Source organism: Phyllostomus discolor, chromosome 4 (genome assembly GCF_004126475.2).
Source record: "Phyllostomus discolor isolate MPI-MPIP mPhyDis1 chromosome 4, mPhyDis1.pri.v3, whole genome shotgun sequence".
Classification (NCBI taxonomy): domain Eukaryota; kingdom Metazoa; phylum Chordata; class Mammalia; order Chiroptera; family Phyllostomidae; genus Phyllostomus; species Phyllostomus discolor.
In genome coordinates this window covers 180,897,915-180,917,018 of record NC_040906.2, presented here as the reverse complement: position 1 = coordinate 180,917,018, position 19,104 = coordinate 180,897,915, and the positions used below count along the sequence as shown (strand labels likewise).

At 35.7% G+C, this 19,104-nt stretch overlaps 1 protein-coding gene across 1 annotated transcript; it reads right to left on the bottom strand.

Annotated features, from left to right (window-relative positions):
* Nucleotides 1-3,918: 3,918 nt before the first annotated feature.
* On the bottom strand, nt 3,919-18,112 carry C4H6orf58 (chromosome 4 C6orf58 homolog). Its single transcript, XM_028510240.2, has 6 exons — nt 17,776-18,112; nt 13,835-13,921; nt 11,931-12,115; nt 10,923-11,023; nt 6,860-7,098; nt 3,919-4,330 (listed from the first exon to the last, which is right to left on the bottom strand). The coding sequence occupies exons 1-6, from the start codon at nt 18,104-18,106 to the stop codon at nt 4,215-4,217; spliced, it is 1,059 nt and encodes a 352-aa protein (XP_028366041.2). The 5' UTR covers nt 18,107-18,112; the 3' UTR covers nt 3,919-4,214.
* Between the last annotated feature and the right edge of the window lie 992 nt (nt 18,113-19,104).

Here is a 19,104-nt window from a genome sequence, read left to right as displayed (position 1 = left end):
AGAGCAAGGGAGAGTAGGGCTGGAACAGAAATTTTTGTGCCTGCAGGAAACTTAGGCAGATACAAGCTAGATGTTGAGAGCATATACAATTGTTTTCTGCAAGAGAATTTATTCCAAATTTTTTTAAGTCTTGGTTATTATTAACGTCAGTACTAGAAAGCTGGATTCTTGACTGTCGATTGAAATGATCCTTTAAATGTGTGCTGTTCTCTTACTGGGCTTATAAACTCTGTAAATATGTGATTATAAATGCATTGCCTTTATGATGCTGTTTAAAGATCATTATGGAAAAATAAAACTTCCTTAGATTTTACAGAGTGAAATATGTACAATGATGGAATTCTCTAGATTACCACTAGATGGTATATAACACCTATTAAATATAGTATATTACCCTTTCATTGCTGTTCTGTTTCTTTCAGGTTCTTTCCAAATGACATCTTAATAATTGTAAGTCTAATTATAATTAATTAATATTAGTACTATAATTAATATTTACTTAATGACTTCCATAGCACTCATCCAATAATACTATACTAACTGGGTGACCTTAGACAAGTCACTTATTCTCCCTGTGCCTCGTTTCCTTGTCTATGAAATAGGAATAGTGAGTACCTACCTAGTTCGTAAGAGTTGTAACAAGTTAGTAAGTAAATATATTTAAGCGTTTCAGCAAGTCCTTGCCACTTTATAAGTTAGCTATTATAATTATTTTCCAGGTACTCATTCTACATGACACTCACATAAAAAATCTGTATATATGTATGTTTTCCAAATAAAATTTGCACTTTCCAAAGTGCAGAACGGAGACTTGAACTAAGATCGTTGCTACTCCATACTATGATGACTATGTGGACTTAAACACCAATCAAAGAGCTTCTCGGTGTGCTGTGCTGCGGCTCTTTACATATTCAATCTATATTAACTACTCCACTCCATATTCAACATTTCTTGAGTGCCTACTATGTACCAGAAATGGTGGTAGGTTCTGGGGATGTTACCAACTTCTAGAGAGACAGGTAGCTTTTGCCAGCAAGGAAAAGGGGTGAAATAAGATCATTGTTAGCAGGCAACTATAGGTGCTGCTGCACATTCTTCCAAGAAGAGTATTGTTTTGTTTTAATATAGATGCTGCCCTAAATTAAAAAAAGAAAACAATGAGTCAATAAAATGGAATGCCCCAAATTCAAGCATATAATAGACCAACAATAGAGAAATAGATAGACCTTTATTTCCCTCGAAATTTCTCCATATACAGAGCATAGTCACATGGCTTATTTGCTGGCACTTCTGGGTCAACAACATCCTTCTTTTCAGAACTGACCCTCTCCCCTCTCTGTTCACGTGATTTGAATGGCAGCTGTTACATTATTTCAGCTCTAATCCCCAAACCCCCACAGGTCCTGTGATGCTGATAGTCCACGATTAGGCTCCAGGCTTGGGCTGGGCCTGACAGTTTTTCTGAGCCACCTTTGCTTGCCAGTTTTGGAGCCCAGGGCCAACTGCCCCAAGATATCCCATGACCGGCACATTGATTCTTTCAGACTAGAACTCATGGACAAAAACAATGGGGGGAGGGATTGAATGTGGGAGGTGGGGGTGGGTAGGGCAGGGGAGAGTAGTGGGGGGAAAATGGAGACAACTGTAATTTAACAACAATTTAAAAATAAAATTAAAATAAACTGATAAACTAGAGCAAAAAATAAAAGATATTAAAAAAAGATATCACCAGGCCAGACGGCATTTAAAAAAAAAAGCCAAGTTGGCTTCCAAGAAAAATGCCACCAAAAGGATGTTGGAATTGATGAGGAACAGGTGAGGGGGAAGAGTCTTAACAGGTGAAATGCTGGCAGGGACACCAGTGTTTGTGTGCCTTCAAAATCAATAAGGGTATTTCCAGTGGACCAGAAATGTCTTAAATGTCTTCCCTGTAGGCAGATATGTAAAAAATTGCACAGTTTCACTTCTTGGAAAAGATAATAAATACAGTAAAACATGTGAAAAAATAAAATGATTTGAGAAGCAGCCAGAGCAGGAGGAGTGCTCCGACTCTGCTCTGTCTCTATAAATGCAGGAAATAGATGTTCGTGTGATATGTACCCTCCCTACTCCCATGGGCTGAGAGTTGACATTATTGCAAGAGTTATAAATTCAGAGTTGGAAAAGCCTGCTTTGAAAAACCTTGTTACACCTTCACTAATTTACTACCTAAACCCAAGCCTTGCTTAGATTCCTTTCAAATGAGCACTAATTCTCTTCGTCCTGTCAATTACTCACAAATGTATTGTTTCTCGTCTAAAAAGCTCTTACCCTTTCTGACAGCACGGATGGAACTGGAGAGCATTATGCTAAGTGAAATAAACCAGACGTGAAAGACAAATACCATATGATCTCTCCTTTAACTGGAACCTACAAGTGAACAAAATATAACCACAGACATTGAAATTAAGAACAAATGGACAGTAACCAGAGGGGAGATGGGAGGCTATTAAGGGGAAGAGGGGAAGGGTGAAGGGTTTTCAGGAACATCTATAAAGGACACGCAGACAAAAACAGGGGGGGTGGAATCCGGGGAGAGAGGGAGGGAGGGATGGCTGGGGTGAGGAAAGAAGTAGGGGGAAAAAAGCAGAAAACTGTATTTGAACAACAATAAAATTAAAAGTATGTAATAAAAAACAAGTTATATAAATAAAATGAACATTTTCAATTTTTGAAAATGTAATTAAATATTTTAAAATAATTTTATACAAATAAAACTTGATTTTTTTTAAATGAGCCTAGTTTGATCACTTCTTTGAGACTTATTTTATGGCCTGAGTATTGTGTATCATATTGTGATTCTCCTGTATGCACATATTACATTTATTATTTCGTTAACTAAGTACGGCTGCGAGAACTAAAGGGCGAGGGGCTGAAGTTTCTTCTTCCCTGACACCAGAATGGGGTCAAAATCTGTGTTACTGGGCACTGCTATTTATTGATTTTTTTCTCTTTTTACTGAGAGCATTTTGCCTTATTAGTATCATCTGTCTTGAAGTAATTTGAGAATTTGGTTTTGTATAGACATATCATAGATGTGTAGTTATTTCACATCATTCAGGAAGAAGATGTAGGGAGAAAGTTTACTACACTGCCTTTGTTGCATACAGTGACCAAAAAATTGCCTATATCTTTTGCATTCAGTAAAAACTTATTCATCATCTTGGTTCATCAAAGATGTTTTCACTGCCCCAACACTACAACAGGTGCCTTCCTTCTCTGAGCACAATTATTGTGACAATTGCTAATTTTTGTAAATGCATACAATTTATTGGCAAGAGTCCTAGTCACTTGATTTGTATGTTTTTGTTGTCTTCTCAAGAAAATTCTGGAACTGAGTTGTATAATCTTCATTTTAATAATAACTAAGCTGAAGCATGGAGGGGGTTAGAAAAATTGGCCAAGTTCACTCTGGAAAACAATAGAACTGAGATTTAAACTATACCTTCCTATTCCGGTGCCCATATTATTCAAACCAATGTATCTGACTTTTCCCCCAAAAGTTAGTGGATAGAATTAGCCTGGGATAAAGCTCTGGGAAACCTTCCTATGTCAGCTCGGGGAGTCACCCCTTCTGGCCAGTTCATCTCTCTCCTAAAAGAGAGCAGCTTTCACCCTTAACCATTCATTATCACATGTGGACTGAGGAAAAGAAAGAGTACACAATTGCTGTAAACTTGTGATCAGTGAAACTGCACACACACACACACACACACACACAAATCAGTTAGGTATTCTGCTTGTCAGTTCAGTTTTATGAATTTTAAAATTTTAATCGACAGTATTTTTTTAAATGTTCTGGATTTGGGTTGTAAATCAGAGAGATATTGCTTTAAATTTTATGAAAGTAGACTACATAAGATAACAACAAAAAAGCCATTGCAGGTTTAGTGTCTTTATTATTTTATCAAGGATTTATAATAGCTTAATACAAACTTCTTTAGATGTTCAAAATTATATATTGATGAATGGAAAAATCAAGAATTATTAATTATTAATTGAGCAAAATAATCAGAACAAAATTTGAATTTATTATTACTAATACATGTTCAAAATCCTAACAAATGAATGTAAATCTAAAACAACAGAAAGAAGAAACTGCATGCTTATGATACAGTTAAAATTTGAAATTGCTGTGTCCAACAAATTAAAAATGTCTACTATTAACTCATTCATTACTCCGGAAGTGTTGGATTAAACTTTTCAAGAATCATTTCTAAAAACTCTAGAGCTTGCTGTCTTGCAATTTGTGTCTTCATTAAAATTTTCCATATTGTTAAAGATAATGAACCTGGAAAAGTTATAAAATATTGACATGTAAACATAACCCCAACTATTAAACTGTTTATTTTAATTTAAATTCTATGTATTTTATACACAAATATTATATTTGCATTGCATAATGATTCACACATAATTTTTTATTGAGTTTATTGGGGTGACATTGGTTCCCCAAACCATACAGGTTTCAAGAGTACAAAGCAATAAAGCACAGTCTGCACACTGCACTGTGCTCCCATTGCTCCAAGCAAAGTCTCTTTTTGTAACCATTTTTCCTCCCTTTGGCCCCCTCCCTTCCCCCACCTATCTTTCCCTCTGGTTACCACTACACTGTTGCCCGTGTCTATGCACACAGAGGTTTTTAAATTTAAAATTAATTGACCAGCTCTTCACATAGAAATCAATAAGAAAAATTAGGTAACTCACCAGATAATAGTGAAGTAACATTTTCTACAAATACACTAGCACAATTTATAGAAATTGTCCATATGATAGGGATTGGAGAAAAACAAGAACTTTAATTCACAGTTTTATGAAAAAAAAATGTAAACTCCTGACTATTCTTTTGAGTACCATTTTGCAGTATATGATCCATCGACTTTAATTCATTTCTTTTTGAAAAATGTATGTTAAAATAATAAATTGCCTGACAGTAGGCATAAAATGCAATTTTTGTTTTATTGCCAATACCTTATAACATAAAATGATCTCCAGTTATGATAAAGTCATTAAATAAAACACTATATATACTTCAAGTAAAATAGTTGAATTAATACAACTTGATATAGAAAAAGCTCTAAAACTTTTTTCAGTTAAAAACGTGTACTCCATAGTAGTGTGTATGATTTCATTTGTGTTAACAGCACAGGTTTTATTTGTTCATTTATTTTCATTGTTCTATGTACAAAAGTACAAATCTAGAAATATTGACCAAAGACTAATTTTTAAAAAAGAGTGAAAGACTAACAATGTGATCGAAGGGAGAAGGTAAAGATTTTTTATTTTCATTTCATGTGTTTATATACTTAGACTTTAAAAGTTTAAATGTGTTAAACATACTCTTAAATACATAGGGAAAAATACAGCAGTTAAAATATGTTTTAAGTAAAGAATAATTAAGAGTTTTAAAAACAATTTTTGAAGCAAAAAAAATAATATTTCAGGTTATATCTGTTAATATACAAGAGGTAGCAGTTCAGAAATATCCAGAACACTTGGTCCCATGTCTACAGTTTTTCCTTCTGAGACTCTGGCAATGAGAGGATAATGCTTGATTTCCCTTTAACTTTCGTGAACATCCTTTACTCTTCCCTAAGTAGTTGTAACATCTTACCTGATTGGTGGATGAGGGCATTTCTTTCAGGTTTCTCAGTTGGGTAGAGCTAGTCTACTAATGTCTTAAGACCCAAGAATAGCTATTTTTTTCTTCTTTTTATCTAGACTAGTTAGGTTAGTTTAACATTTTTAGATTTGATAACACTGAGTCAGTCCTACCTTGACACACCTAACAATAGCAAAATGCTGACACCATATTCTAAACTATCCTAGAGTACAAATATCAGGGTGCAGGGTGACTTGATAGGGAGAAAGAGGATAGGCTTTAAATTAATACTCCCAGGATACAAATTCACTGGATCATTCACCAGCTTGGGAATTACTTAAACTTACAAAGCCCTGATTTCTTTATCAGTAAAATATGGGGCCACTACCAGGCAAGAAAATTCAATTGCATGAAGCCCCTAAAATAGGTAGGTATATTTGTTACTTGAAATAATGCAAATAAAATTTCAAATCATACATTTAATGTAATTGTGCTTACTGTGCTTTTGTATCTTTCAGATATTTTTGCTTTTTTGTTAATTTTAAGAATACTAATATTTTAATTATGTTTTAATATTGGTTCACTGCATAAGAGCATATCTGAAAATCTGTGATAATGTGGTTATTCAAACACACAATGATAGATTACTGAGTTTTTCACTTTGCTAGAGAATCCTATAGTTGAGGAAATGAAACAGAATATGTCTTCCACAACTAGTAAAGCTGGAGGAGAGTGTGTACCTAAATTGATTTGATAGTTTCCTTATTACCTGCAGCAGGATTTATTTTGACATTACTTGATTTTCTTTTCTAAATTTAAGAGTCATGTATAAGTAAATAAAGATAGAATATTATAACAACTATGTATCTACATAGAGTCATATGCATAGATATATAGTATATATGTATGTATATAATATTTATGTATATTTATATATACACACATAGATTTTAGATTAAAAAATAGACTTGACATAATCTGGTAGCTTCATGAGTCAATAAGAACCTATGAGAAAAGACAGACCATGAGTGGAAGGATCAAAATATGTAAAATAGATGCCCATGGGAAATCAAGACTTTCTTTGAAAGAATGTGTTATGATTGTAAACATCTATATATACATACATACACACATATATCTCTGAGATAATCATTATTTCTTCCCTTAAAACTCAATGTAATATTGATTTTCTTTAAGGTATTTTTAAAGTGTCCTTACCTGTCCAGCTATTCACATCTCGAATGAGACTTAGACCAAACAGAAACATGTTTTGACGTTCACTAAAGTCACTGATGAAGGGGGCGCTGTCCCCATTCACAAGCATCCGGGGGGGCAGACCCTTCTGTAATTCATGCATTTTGATCAAGGTTGTAGGTACCTGTAATGCAGCTATATACTCCACACAAACAGACCATATTCTTTCAAAATCTGCTTCTGCTTTAGAATAATATACCAACCTAAAAGAATAGTGGATATATGTACAATTATAATTAGCACAGTCAGAATTTTAGCTTAGTATTTTCTAGAAAAACATTATCCTCTGTCAACAAACTAAGAATGTAATTCTTAGTTTTAGAATGTAATGGCTTGAGTTCCTACCTCTGAAAGTACAAGTGTAGTTAGTTAAATTTTTTAATTTGAAAGGACCATTCAATCATTGTTAACATTCAGAATTTTTGTCACTTTTAACAAGATTCATATTTACATATTTTATAATAAGCAGATGTTACACTATCACTGTTTTACTATTACTGTTACAGTATTACTGTTAAGTAATACTGTTTAGAAATATACAGAATAAAGTCAAAGTTTCCAAGACAGCATTTTTGCTAGATTCAGGCATTCTTTGTAATTATTGATTTCCTAAAGCCAGGAGGCCCCTGAAATGTTGAGCACCCTAGAGAAATAGCTGTGTTTTTCTTGTCTGATTTTCTAAATGCATAGACTTTTCCTACATGGATGAAGTCTTCCAGGAAACCAAACTCTCTCACATATTTGGGGGACAAATTATTACAGTGGTAAGGATGAGAGTATGGTAAATGATTTTACAGCTATGTAATTCAGAGTTCCTGCCTCCATCAGCAGTCTAAACATGCTGAATAACTTGCAGTCTTTTTATAACAGACTCATTCTTCTTGAAATATTGTCTACTCTCTGCTTTGCCCATCAGCTACATTTTCTTCCAAGTATCATCCTTGATGTCACCTCCTCACAGTTTTCCTGCACACCTGAGACAGAACTGGCTCTCCTCCTCTTCAATATTCCCACAGTACTGTGTCATTCATATATTTAAAGTTTGTTTTTCTCATTAAAATATATTCTAACTTTGGTTTCCATATCACATACGTTGGGTTCATTAAATAGAAAATGCTTCCATTATGTTTCCCAGTGTTAAAGGGACTATAACATAACCCGCAGGTGAAATCTTGCTGTGTTTGGTTCCCATGCTTGTGGGCTCCTGCCAGACCCCAATGTCCAGAAGTAGGAGAGTGGGGTCAGTGAACCCCTGAAGAAAAAAACTGTGGCCTAGACTCACAGTCAACTATCTTTAGTCAGATCACAACTGACTATGGAATAAAAACAAAAAGATATTGGAATTCACAAGGATTTTGAGCCATGGCCTCAAAGCCTTGTGAGTAATAAATTAAACAAACTGAGAAAAAAGACATGAGAGCACCCCCAGTTCAAGACAAAGAGATCTTATGAGCAGAAGTGTAATTCAACATAAGTCTTCCAAATGATTTAATTGAATATATAATTGAATGATTTATCTAATGTCAGTTGAGATGTGATCAAGTAAAAATATAAAAATATATCTTAAAAGTTTGACTTTAATTATATATACACATACTCTAAGCCAATCTCGTACTCTAAGACCACAGAGTTTTATTTAAGTTATATATGCTACACAGACTTCAGCATTATTTTATGTAAATAAAAAATACTAGTATATTTTTTACTTAAAGAAAGTAACACATGGGATTAAGGAAGTGTCCAGCATTTGTAGATCGCATATATGGCCCCAATTTCTCAATACTCTCTGTGTCCCTGTATTTTGGTGTGGAATTTTCCATATCTCCCTCCCCGCTGCGGTGGGAGGCGGGGAGGAAGGAGAGTGGCATAATTCCCTACCACTGGCTCAAACACGTGTTTTGAATTGACCAATAGAATATCAACCAACTTGACACAGCACATAGTTGAAATAAGTTTTCACAACTTGCTTTCTCTCTTTCCATTCTGTCAACACTGTAGAAAAGAACTAAGCTTGCCCTATGGAGGATAAGAGAAAAGTGGATCAGAGCTGGGCTTCCCCACTCAGCCCTGTGGAGCCAGCAAAAGTCAGCCAACATGAGGTGAGCCCAGGAGATGTCAGGGGACCTGTCCAGCTAACCTCAGACGTGTGAGCTATAAATGTGTACTGCTGTGTGGCACTGAAGTTTAGTGATCATCAGTTGTGGTACATTCTTATTAGAAAAACTGGATGAAATACAGTTCCACACCCCTAACAAAGTGCAGAGCCAGGATTTAAATCCTGGAGATCTGGCTTTACAGCTTATGTTCTTTTCTAGTACCCTCTACTACTTCTTGTCTTGATGATAATAGATAATTTGTATTCAGTGCTTCCCATGTGCCAGAGGTATGATAAGCATGATGCATGGATTCCTCAACTAATCCTCAAAACTACTCTGTGTAGAATGTAAAATTATTATTATAGGTTTAAAGATGGCGAGACTGAGTTTAACACTGTTGGGATCCCCAGGCTACTGGAATCAAATCTGTTTGACTCCAAAGCACAAGATGTTAACTTCTACATTCTTACATTTTTAAGGAATAATTAATAGCCTAAAAATATTCAAAGAAAATTTTAGGACAAATCAGAAGGGACATAAGCAGCATTTGAAATCTTCCATCTTAAAAATCCTTAAACAATTCATCTTCTATCAGCATAAGGTATCAAAAGAATTCTATTTAGCAGAACTCTTTTTTTGAAGTTATAAGTGACATAAATTGGTGGAAAGCTTTTGTTCTTAAATGCAGTTAAGACGTCTGCAGCCACAAGCCATATCATTCACACGGCCAAGGGAGAAGACCCCTGTGTTGCCCAGATTAACTAAGTTGTCCAAGCCGTAATACCAGGTAGAGGAGGAAGTGTTTTGTGAATCTGCTAATCAGGTTAATTATTTACCTTACAGGGTGATGAAGTCCACAAGAGAAACAACTGGGGAAATATGAGGTACTCAAACATTCCTGCTTCAATGTACAAAATTACTTATACAATACCAACAGTCCCTGAATTTTTTGTTGTTCTTGTTTATTTGTTTTGGTTTTTGAGCATACTCAGATGTTCTACCCTACACCTCACTTTTAGGGTTGACTCCACCTCTAAATAGTATCTGTGATGGTAGCTGTGCTACAGCATAGCCAACTATTTGGCCAAACATAATCTGGGTGTTTCTGTGAGAGTGTTTTTGGAAGAGATTTCTATTTAGATCAGTAGACTGAGAAAAGCAGATTGCCCTCCACAATGTCGATGGGCCACGTTCAATAAGTTGACTATTGAAATAACAGAAGAAAATGCTAATCTTACTTTGAGTAAGAGAAAATTCCCTCAGCTGATGTCCTTCAAACTGGGGCACAGGTTCTTCCTGGTTCTGTGGCAGTTACCAGCATTCGAACTAAAGCTGGACACTGGCTTTGCAGATTATGGACTTGCCCACCTACATAATTATAGGAGTTACTCAGAGTTAGTTTCTTATCATCGCTCTTTCTCTCTCTTTCCTACTGCGTCTATTTCTCTGGGAAACCCTGACTAACACAGTGTCTGCATAATTTAAACACAAATTATTCTTACACCTTCACATCTGGGTATACAAGACCACCAGGTTTACATGTGGAGCGACTTGATAACTTTCCAGGCTATTTTGTGTGCTAACCCAGATGCTGGTTGACTTTCCCCCCAAGAATGTACCTATCATATTGAGTGTTTATGATCAAAATAATGAATAAAATCTCTTTTTTAATAGTGAAATTGGTTGCGTGTTTTATTTGTTGATTGGTTGGTATGAGATTTTCCTTCTCAAGTTTGTGCCCCTTCTTCATAAAACACTTTCCGACTCTGATCATACTAAAATATTTACACCTCATCAATAAACACCTCAGTGATTAGATATATTATTTAATGGGAAGACTGACAGTCACATTAGAAGAAGAATAAAAAAGCACAAATAAGCCCCCAAATTATTTTCCATATTAAATGAAATGATTTGGGATCCATTCTTACCTGTGCTCAAATGGTTTGAGAACATCATGCAAGGTTTTGGTGTGTGCATCCCATAAGTACCTCAGCAGGTCCTCGAAGCTACTATAAGGTGACTGCACGTGCTGTTGTGAAGAGGAGAAATTAATTCATGTTTGAGCAAACACAGCAATTTCTCTCCCTACAATTTAATCTTGTTCAAATGAATAATTTAGCAATTTTCTACTTAATAGGAGAATTCTGTTTCTAAAAGTTCATTGTGTAAGTCATCAGTGACTAACACTCTGGAAAGGCTATAATAATTATCTATTATTAGTATTAATATTGAATGCACCTATAGGAAATGAACTGCAAATATTTTCCCAACAGTCAGAACTTTTTTTGTTTATCATTTTTTTCTCTGCTGTCACAGTTGAAATTATCACAAAAGTTAACATTTAAGAAAAGGGAAAAATTCTTAGAATATTTAATTTAAGCCTATCTAAACTGATGAACTAAAACTATAGAGCTAGAAAATCTGTATTTTTGGCATTGATCTTGGTCCATGTCTATGTTTAACCAGTGTATTTTTTTCTTGGTCATTGAATAGGTGGTTTTCATTGCCCCATAACAGTTAATTCTACCTATATGTGATCATTTACTGATGCAGTTTAAATAAGCCAATGGACTATTTGCAAACAAACTCCATAATCAAATTTCTCTCAAGAGTTAGCCTATGGTTGACCTGAAGTTCCAATTAACCAGCATAGTCTCATTTAGTGAGATACCTGGGTGCTCTCACATTTACATGTAATTTATTTATGAGATGAGTTGATAGATTTTGCGTCAATGCTTTATTGGTTCAGAGAATGTTAATGACATGTGATGCCCTGCTGCAATGTAACAATATTAATATAACTTACATAAATTTTGCATTTTTATACTTAGGAAAATACTGCATAATACACACAAAAACCTAAACCAAAGCATTATGCAAAAAAAAAAAAAGATTACCACATCCTAAAAGAATAAATTACAAATATAAAAAAGAACCTTGTAGAAGGTATTCCACTTTCTCATTACTGTAGGAAAGGATGACTGACAAGTAGAAACATTAACACAAAACTTCATCTGATCCTTGGGTGGTGGCAAGAGTATGACTTGGTCTGATGATATCCCCATTATGCCAGAATCAACCGCAGCAAGGAAGGGTAATGCACAGAGGAAGTAATTTATGTCTGTAAGAGTAAAATATATATTATCACCACAAGCCCTGACAAATGTGATAGAGAACATTTTTAAGTAATCTGTAAACCATTAAGCAAAACTCACAGAACCAGAAATATATAGAACGACCACTGCAAAAAATTAAAAATCTTCATAAGGATTATATATATAAATTTAACATGCTTGTATTCATATCCTTATGCTCATAAATAAATATAAGTTAAGGTAGTTGATTCTAATATTTTAAAACAATGAAGTAATTTTAATAGATTTGGCAATATACATTTTCAAACCATTAGGTATAAAAGGAAGATAGGTATCTACTTGTGCACAGAAAAATATTACACCTCTAACTGAGATTTTACGATCAAACGTGACTTTCTTTATCTAAAGTATTTTATATGTGGTTATAGCATTGATAATTTGTGTTTTATTTAACCAAGTTCAATGTGCCACCAGGATATCACAAAGTCCTTACATTAAGTCTTTAAGGCAAAATTTTGGATAAGTGTTGACAACAGATTTTTAGATATTTAAATTGACAATGAATTAATTTTTTTCTCTCTACCTGTAAACTATCTATCCCAGCAGATTATGACATTATAATATAGTTGGCTCAGAGCTTATACTGACCCCCACTGGTGATGCAGACAATTTTTATTATACACATACATTTGTGAGTGCAGTCCGACGCCCCAGTGCAGCAGGCTGATACTCTGAACTACTAAGCCAATCTGAGAATAAAGAAACTTGATTCTAGCCCTTTTTTCTACATCTAGTGGGAGGATGAAGACCATTCTTGGCAATCCGGCTGTCAACATTCAAAAAAATGTCAACATTGCTCTGTAGGGACACACAGTTATTGTGAAGGGGACCAGGGGCACCCTGCAAACAAACTTCAATTACACCATTGTCAAACACAGGGCCAGCTACAGCAACATCAAAATGCCAGATGATATCTGAAACTTATTTGTGATCTTTTAAAGATGAAATAAAAACCATGTATTGATTTGGTGAGGGGAAAGAAATTTGACTTCAGAGATGTGGCCATGACTGTATGTTGACGCTTGAGAAGAACCAATCACTGTCATATTAGAAAAATATGTAAAGATGTATATGATATGTGCCACTCCAAGAAAGTGAACTTTAAAGTGATTTTGTTCTTAACTATTGAGAAATATCCTAAGAAATTGTGCATAAATTACTTTCATTAGTAACTCACAAAATAAATTCAAAGAATTAGAAAACACCTTATGACGATTTTAGTATTTAATATCTGACTGAAGCCTTAGATTATTGCTTGATAAAATAACGTGATAGACTAATGCAAGTTCACCTGTTTAAAAGTTAAACACACTTACTCTGAGCAAAATTAGCAAAAGTATTATTTTCTTTTTCCCTCATTTCTCATTTTCACTCATCCCTCAGACTCCCTGTCACTAGTAGGACCTCCCACCTAACTGTCAGTGCCGGTCTGTCGGAGGCCTTGTCCTTTGCAACTCTTTGTTTCAGTCCTTCTGCAAAAATCAGAACATGTCCTAAGTAATCATTGCCATTGTGGCTGTTAAAGCCTAGATTGTGACAGAAAGGTTGCAAGGTGCATGAGGAAGTAGATTCCTTTTAACAAAGGAAGAGTACCACTTTAGTTTTATCTCTGTGTCTAGAACTTAATGTTGAACACATTTTGGAGAGAAAGGCTACTATCTCTTTTGCTATTTCAATGAACCTACCAGCCCACCAACTGTCCACAGAGATGCACAATGGATCTCCAGATTCATAGCCACAGTCTGTCCTCTGGCTGGGGTCAGCTAATCGACCTAGGAGAGAAGGATGCACAGATTATTTATTATGCACATTTTGAAACTGGTAATAATTGCCACTTAATTAGGTGTATTTTTGGCAAGAATGCACAAGTATTTTTAAAATATTTTTATGTTTCAATTACAGTTGATACTCAATACTATATTAGTTTCAGATGTACAACATAGTGGTTAGACATTTATATAACCTAAGAAGTGATCCTCCCCATAAATCTAGTACCCATCTGACATCACACATAGTTATTACAGCTTTACTGGCTACATTCCCTGTACTGTACCCCCATGACTATTTTTAACTGCTAATTTGTACTTCTAAATCACTTCACCCCCTATATCCAGCTCCCAAACCCCCTCCCATCTGGCAACCATCAGACTGTTCAACGATGCATCTTCTGATGACTGGTATTTATCTTCCTATCACTCTTTGTCCTTCATTTCTTTGCTCTGAGCCAATTTTTTTCCTGTCTCTAGTAGTACCATAAATTTCTACTTTTGAATTATCTGTCTTGAATATTATTTAATTTTGTAATTATTCTCTCTTCTACTTCCTTCCCTTCTTCCCCTCTAAATTAAGGAGGTATAGGCACACAGAATAAAAGAGGCCTACAGGCAGACCAAATCCTTCTCTGTCATTTACTCAGTTTACCTTTGATAAAGAACTTCACACTAATAGCTCAGTTATAGAATGGGGATAATGATATTAACTTTATCATATGGTTGTGTGTTAAGTGAGAAAACCCATGAAAAGTATTTTTTCAATGAGGATAGTCATTCTTTTTCTCATCAGATGACCATTGATATCTTCTCAACCCCTCTGACTTCAGATTTATATTGTCCCATTTTCCCCGTGCTTATCCTTTGCATCTTCCAATTCTCTGTCATACTTTCTTTCCCCCTTTCAACTGTTGCTCCCAGTACAGCTTTTTGTTATGCTTTGTTTTACTGTTTTACCTTACCACTCTACAGCTTATTCTTCCTACTCTTGTTAACTTCTTCTTCTCTCTGGCTTCTACCTAAGTAAATAGAGGATACACTCTCATTTACTTCTCCAACTGCTTTCATGACTCTGCTGACCATTATGTTGCATCTTTTGTTCCTAGCCCTTCTCCTGCTCACCCACTCTCTTTTCCTTCCATTTCTCTACAATTGCACCATTTTCATTCTTTTTGTGTATGTGATTTCTGCTCATCTCTTTTCCATTTATAGCTTCAGTCTTTTTTTTCTTTTTATTATTCTCTGTCACTCAGGTTTCCTTAACCTGATCATTCCCAAAGCAATGATTTAAAGAATTGTCAATGCCAATAGCCTACATGAATATTAGAAGTGTGAATTTTCCTAATTTACTAATCCTCAGATTGCAGAATGTCTGTAAATCTCTCCCCTCTATCTTTTCTCTTTCATTTTTTGAGGGTTATCCTATCTCCTCTTTCCATTATTCCACCTCCTTTTTTTTCTCACTTACTTCCTCCAAGAGTTCACCATGCAGAACACCTTCAAATATGAACCTGATATTGGTAACAAATATTCTTCAGCTTTACACACCCACTTCAGCCTATGTCCTATTTGATTTGTTTTCACCTCTAGTGAACATGGCTGAAATTATACACTGGTCTTGATACCCATGCCAGGTTGAATAACTTTTTTTCTCTCAGAGGAGTACAATTTTGTACTCTTTCATTTCAAGAATCTCAGTTCTTTTATCTCTGTGTCCAAGCTGAAGCCACGTCCTGTCCTTTCTTTCTGAAGAATCTTTCTAGCCGTCATCACGAACATTCACTCATTTGGATTCTTCATTTCAGATCTGGATTGTCTCTGCACTGTCTGATCTCGGCCCATCACCACCAGTACCTTGTTTTAATCCACCGAAACCAAACTACTCAACCAGCTTCATGCAAATTTTTTTAGTAAAAACATATTTGCTCCAGAACCTAAAAAATTTTATAACTCTTAAAACTTCAAAACCAAACCCTAAGCTAAATGTACCCAATGTATCAATAACATTAATTCTTACATATTCTGAAATACAGTGTTTTGCTTTAATTTGATCTTCCATTGTTGATCTCCCAACAACATCATTGCCTCTCTCTGTCTTACATTCTTTTCCCTGACTCTTTTTTAACACGCACACATACCCTACACACAATCACATACACCTGTGCCATGGTGTTTCCAGGCTCTGTCCTTTAGCTTAACTTCTCATATTATTAAGTCAGATTAGAATTTCTAATGGTGGACCTAGGCAATGGTTTTTTGGAGGGTTGTTTTTGTTGTTGTTTTTTATGGGCATGCAGAGAAGAAGGAAACTTGATTCAGTGCACAGAGCTCAGCAGTGTTACTGTGCTGCTGTGAAAACAGAAGGACTGCAGACCAGCTCTGGGACTGAGGCCCTCTTTGGCACGGCCCCTCTCTGGCTAGGCATCTCCGCTTTCAAAGGTTTGCTCTACTCCTCTTCTGTCAGCTTCATTCTGCTCTACTCCACACAGGTCGCCTTCACTCTGCTCTGGTGAGACATCCTTGGTATTTCAGCTCAGCCAGGAGGTGCAGTCTTCAGCCTTTCACAGACAGTGCGCTCCCCATGTTTTTCAACTAAGCGGTAATATTCAGTGTGCATCCAGACCTAAGTGAAATTCTGTCAGCATTTCAAGTCTTAGCTCAAATCCATTTTTTCTGATTACTCCAGCTCACTGCACACTCCTTCTTGTTCAGCACTTTTAATTATTGTCCAAGAGATGTTATTTATTGTTTCCTGTTTAATTTTTCTATCACTCTCATTCCAATGATGTTGTAAGATTTTTTGGTGGCAGGGAAACTCAGAAATATTTACTTTCATCACACACCCCACACTCCCACTGCTCTTAGAAAATGCTAGGCACATACAAGCCCACCACTAGGTGAGTTTATTCAAGCTTCATCCTAATGTGTGAATGTAATGAAAGAGTAAGAGAGGCATTACTCTACCAGCCCACTCAGTTTCCAGCTACCACAAGCCTGCAGGCCCCTGAGGCTAACACGCCTCCTGTAGTGAACAACGTGTTCATGATTTCTCCTTATCTGCGTCTTTCTGACTCCAAGGAAAGCCACATAACTAAGAATAGATTTGAGTCTTGAGATATCCTCTTACCAAGATGGATTGCTCGCCAACCTCAGTAGCTCCTCCATGTGATGCCTGCTCAGACCTCAGATAAACTCTGATCTCCCTATATATTTTTTTCCATTAGTAATGGAACTAATTTCCTTATGTGTGGTGTTATCAGTATGCACTAGGCAAAGAGGTTCAACTCTTTTTCATGAGCTTTTTCTGTGTGCCAAAACAAAAATATTTTTTAGATTCTGAATCTTTGGCACAAACATATCTTCTAAATGATCCCTGGCATGTACTTCCTTTGAAGAGAAACATCCTTACATACAAGGTGTCACTACATGCCATCACCCAAAAGGTAATCACAATCAGAACTCTAAGGAATTTGAACTAATTTGATGTCACCTTCTGTTTTTAATATATCTCCCCTTGAATGTTTTGTTCACCTCAGCACTTAGAATGGGTCTGGACCTTCTGGACTAGTAGAAGGTCAATAAATATTTTTCAAATATTCAGTAGATTAGATATGACATCTTTTGTGTTTGGCAGCTATACTGTATGCGCATTGCATTTTTCTAGTCAAAACAGGCAGCACATTAAAGGAGGATTTATGGAGGAGAAGGAGAGAATAATGGTTATGTAGGGGAAGGAGAGAAAAGAAAACAATCAATTACAAAGACATGGAATGACAAATATAGAGTCCCACTTCTCAATTACTGTGTAATTGGTTATACTGGCAGGTCATCAGATTGAAAACAAGAGCCGGTCTTACCTGTACTATATTGCCAGCCATGCTGCAGAGCCAATCCCCACAATATATTTTTTTCATTTTCTGGTGCAAATTTTTCAAAATACCTGGCTGTCTGGGTCAGTAACATTTTATACATCCCCATTCTCTCAGGATATATCCAGGGATTAATAATGTACTTTCCATTCTCCATCCTGTACTCACTGAACTGACCAGGACTCCGGTCCCATAGTGGGGGATACAGAGCTGAGAGACTGGCTGCTTCTTCTCCTAAAGAAACAGAAAAGCAGCCAATTAGAATGCAGGCCCAAGAAGACAGGAGAGCCATCATGCCAAAGCCGGGGATGGAGGCCATGGCGGACTTTTTATTGGGAAATGGAGGAAGGAGTTGCTGTATTCATTTGCGTTTGCCAAAAGTCAATACTGTGTTCTTTTCACTGCCAACAGTAGAGTGCTAAGAGTGTCTTTCCAATGCAAATAGGATGTTTTATTTGTTAAATAACAGTAATAACATAGTTTGACATTTGTTTAATAGCTATTGAAAATTTATTGTTGATTGAATAAATATTTAAACACTTAGAAAACAGTTATTATATATACATTGTACTTTATGTCTATTAAATTAAGTACACTCCTAAGCATATATCTCTGCCTTACTCATCTGGAAATTTAAATATATGGGCATTTACTTTACAGAAAAGAATAAAGATTTTATATAGCAGGTTTGGGGCTGCTATTAAAAAAAAACACTGCTTGAAAAATTGGTCCTTTGCTAGCATTTATATACTCGGCTCTCAGAGTTCCTAATCTACAGTTAAGTGACAAGGGTGATTCACTGTTCCTAAGCTGGGCAATCAAGATGGTTTACGCTAAATACTTGTTTTCCTTGTGAAGTCCAAACTTTTGTACATTGACCAACCCCCTCAGGAAACCTACATGGCCAGTCCTCAATAAGCGGCATGGGCTCTGTGCCTCCAGTGGGAATCTCTGGGTAAAAACATCACACGCATGTTGCTACACTGTCATTGCTTGTGGGAAAAGTGTGTGCTATGTGGCCTTTCATGAAAAGAAGGAAGCATAAGGAAACCTATATACGCATTACTCCAGATCCTGCCTGTGTCTTTTTCCTTATGGTTTAGTTATGAATCTGTTAGGCATCACTGTGAAGAATCTTAACCATAAGTATATCTACATGCTGAATCTGGGAAGTCCTTTTAAAAATGTTTGAACATAGGTCCCTGAGAGAAAACAGACACCCATTCGTTTATTTCTCATGAAAGTCTCAGAAAAAAACTTTTAAAACATTTGGTATGTTTATTGAATATGAAAACTACTAGCTCTTATAGTAAATCA

Excerpts from the sequence above, each read along its gene's own strand:
- C4H6orf58 (XM_028510240.2), bottom strand. The coding sequence starts at position 18,106 with ATGGCCTCCATCCCCGGCTTTGGCATGATGGCTCTCCTGTCTTCTTGG. Across the intron at positions 13,922-17,775 it reads TGGCTGGCAATATAGTACAG|GTCGATTAGCTGACCCCAGC; the intron begins GTAAGACCGGCT and ends CTTCTCTCCTAG. Across the intron at positions 12,116-13,834 it reads TGTGGACAGTTGGTGGGCTG|ACATAAATTACTTCCTCTGT; the intron begins GTAGGTTCATTG and ends TTACTCTTACAG.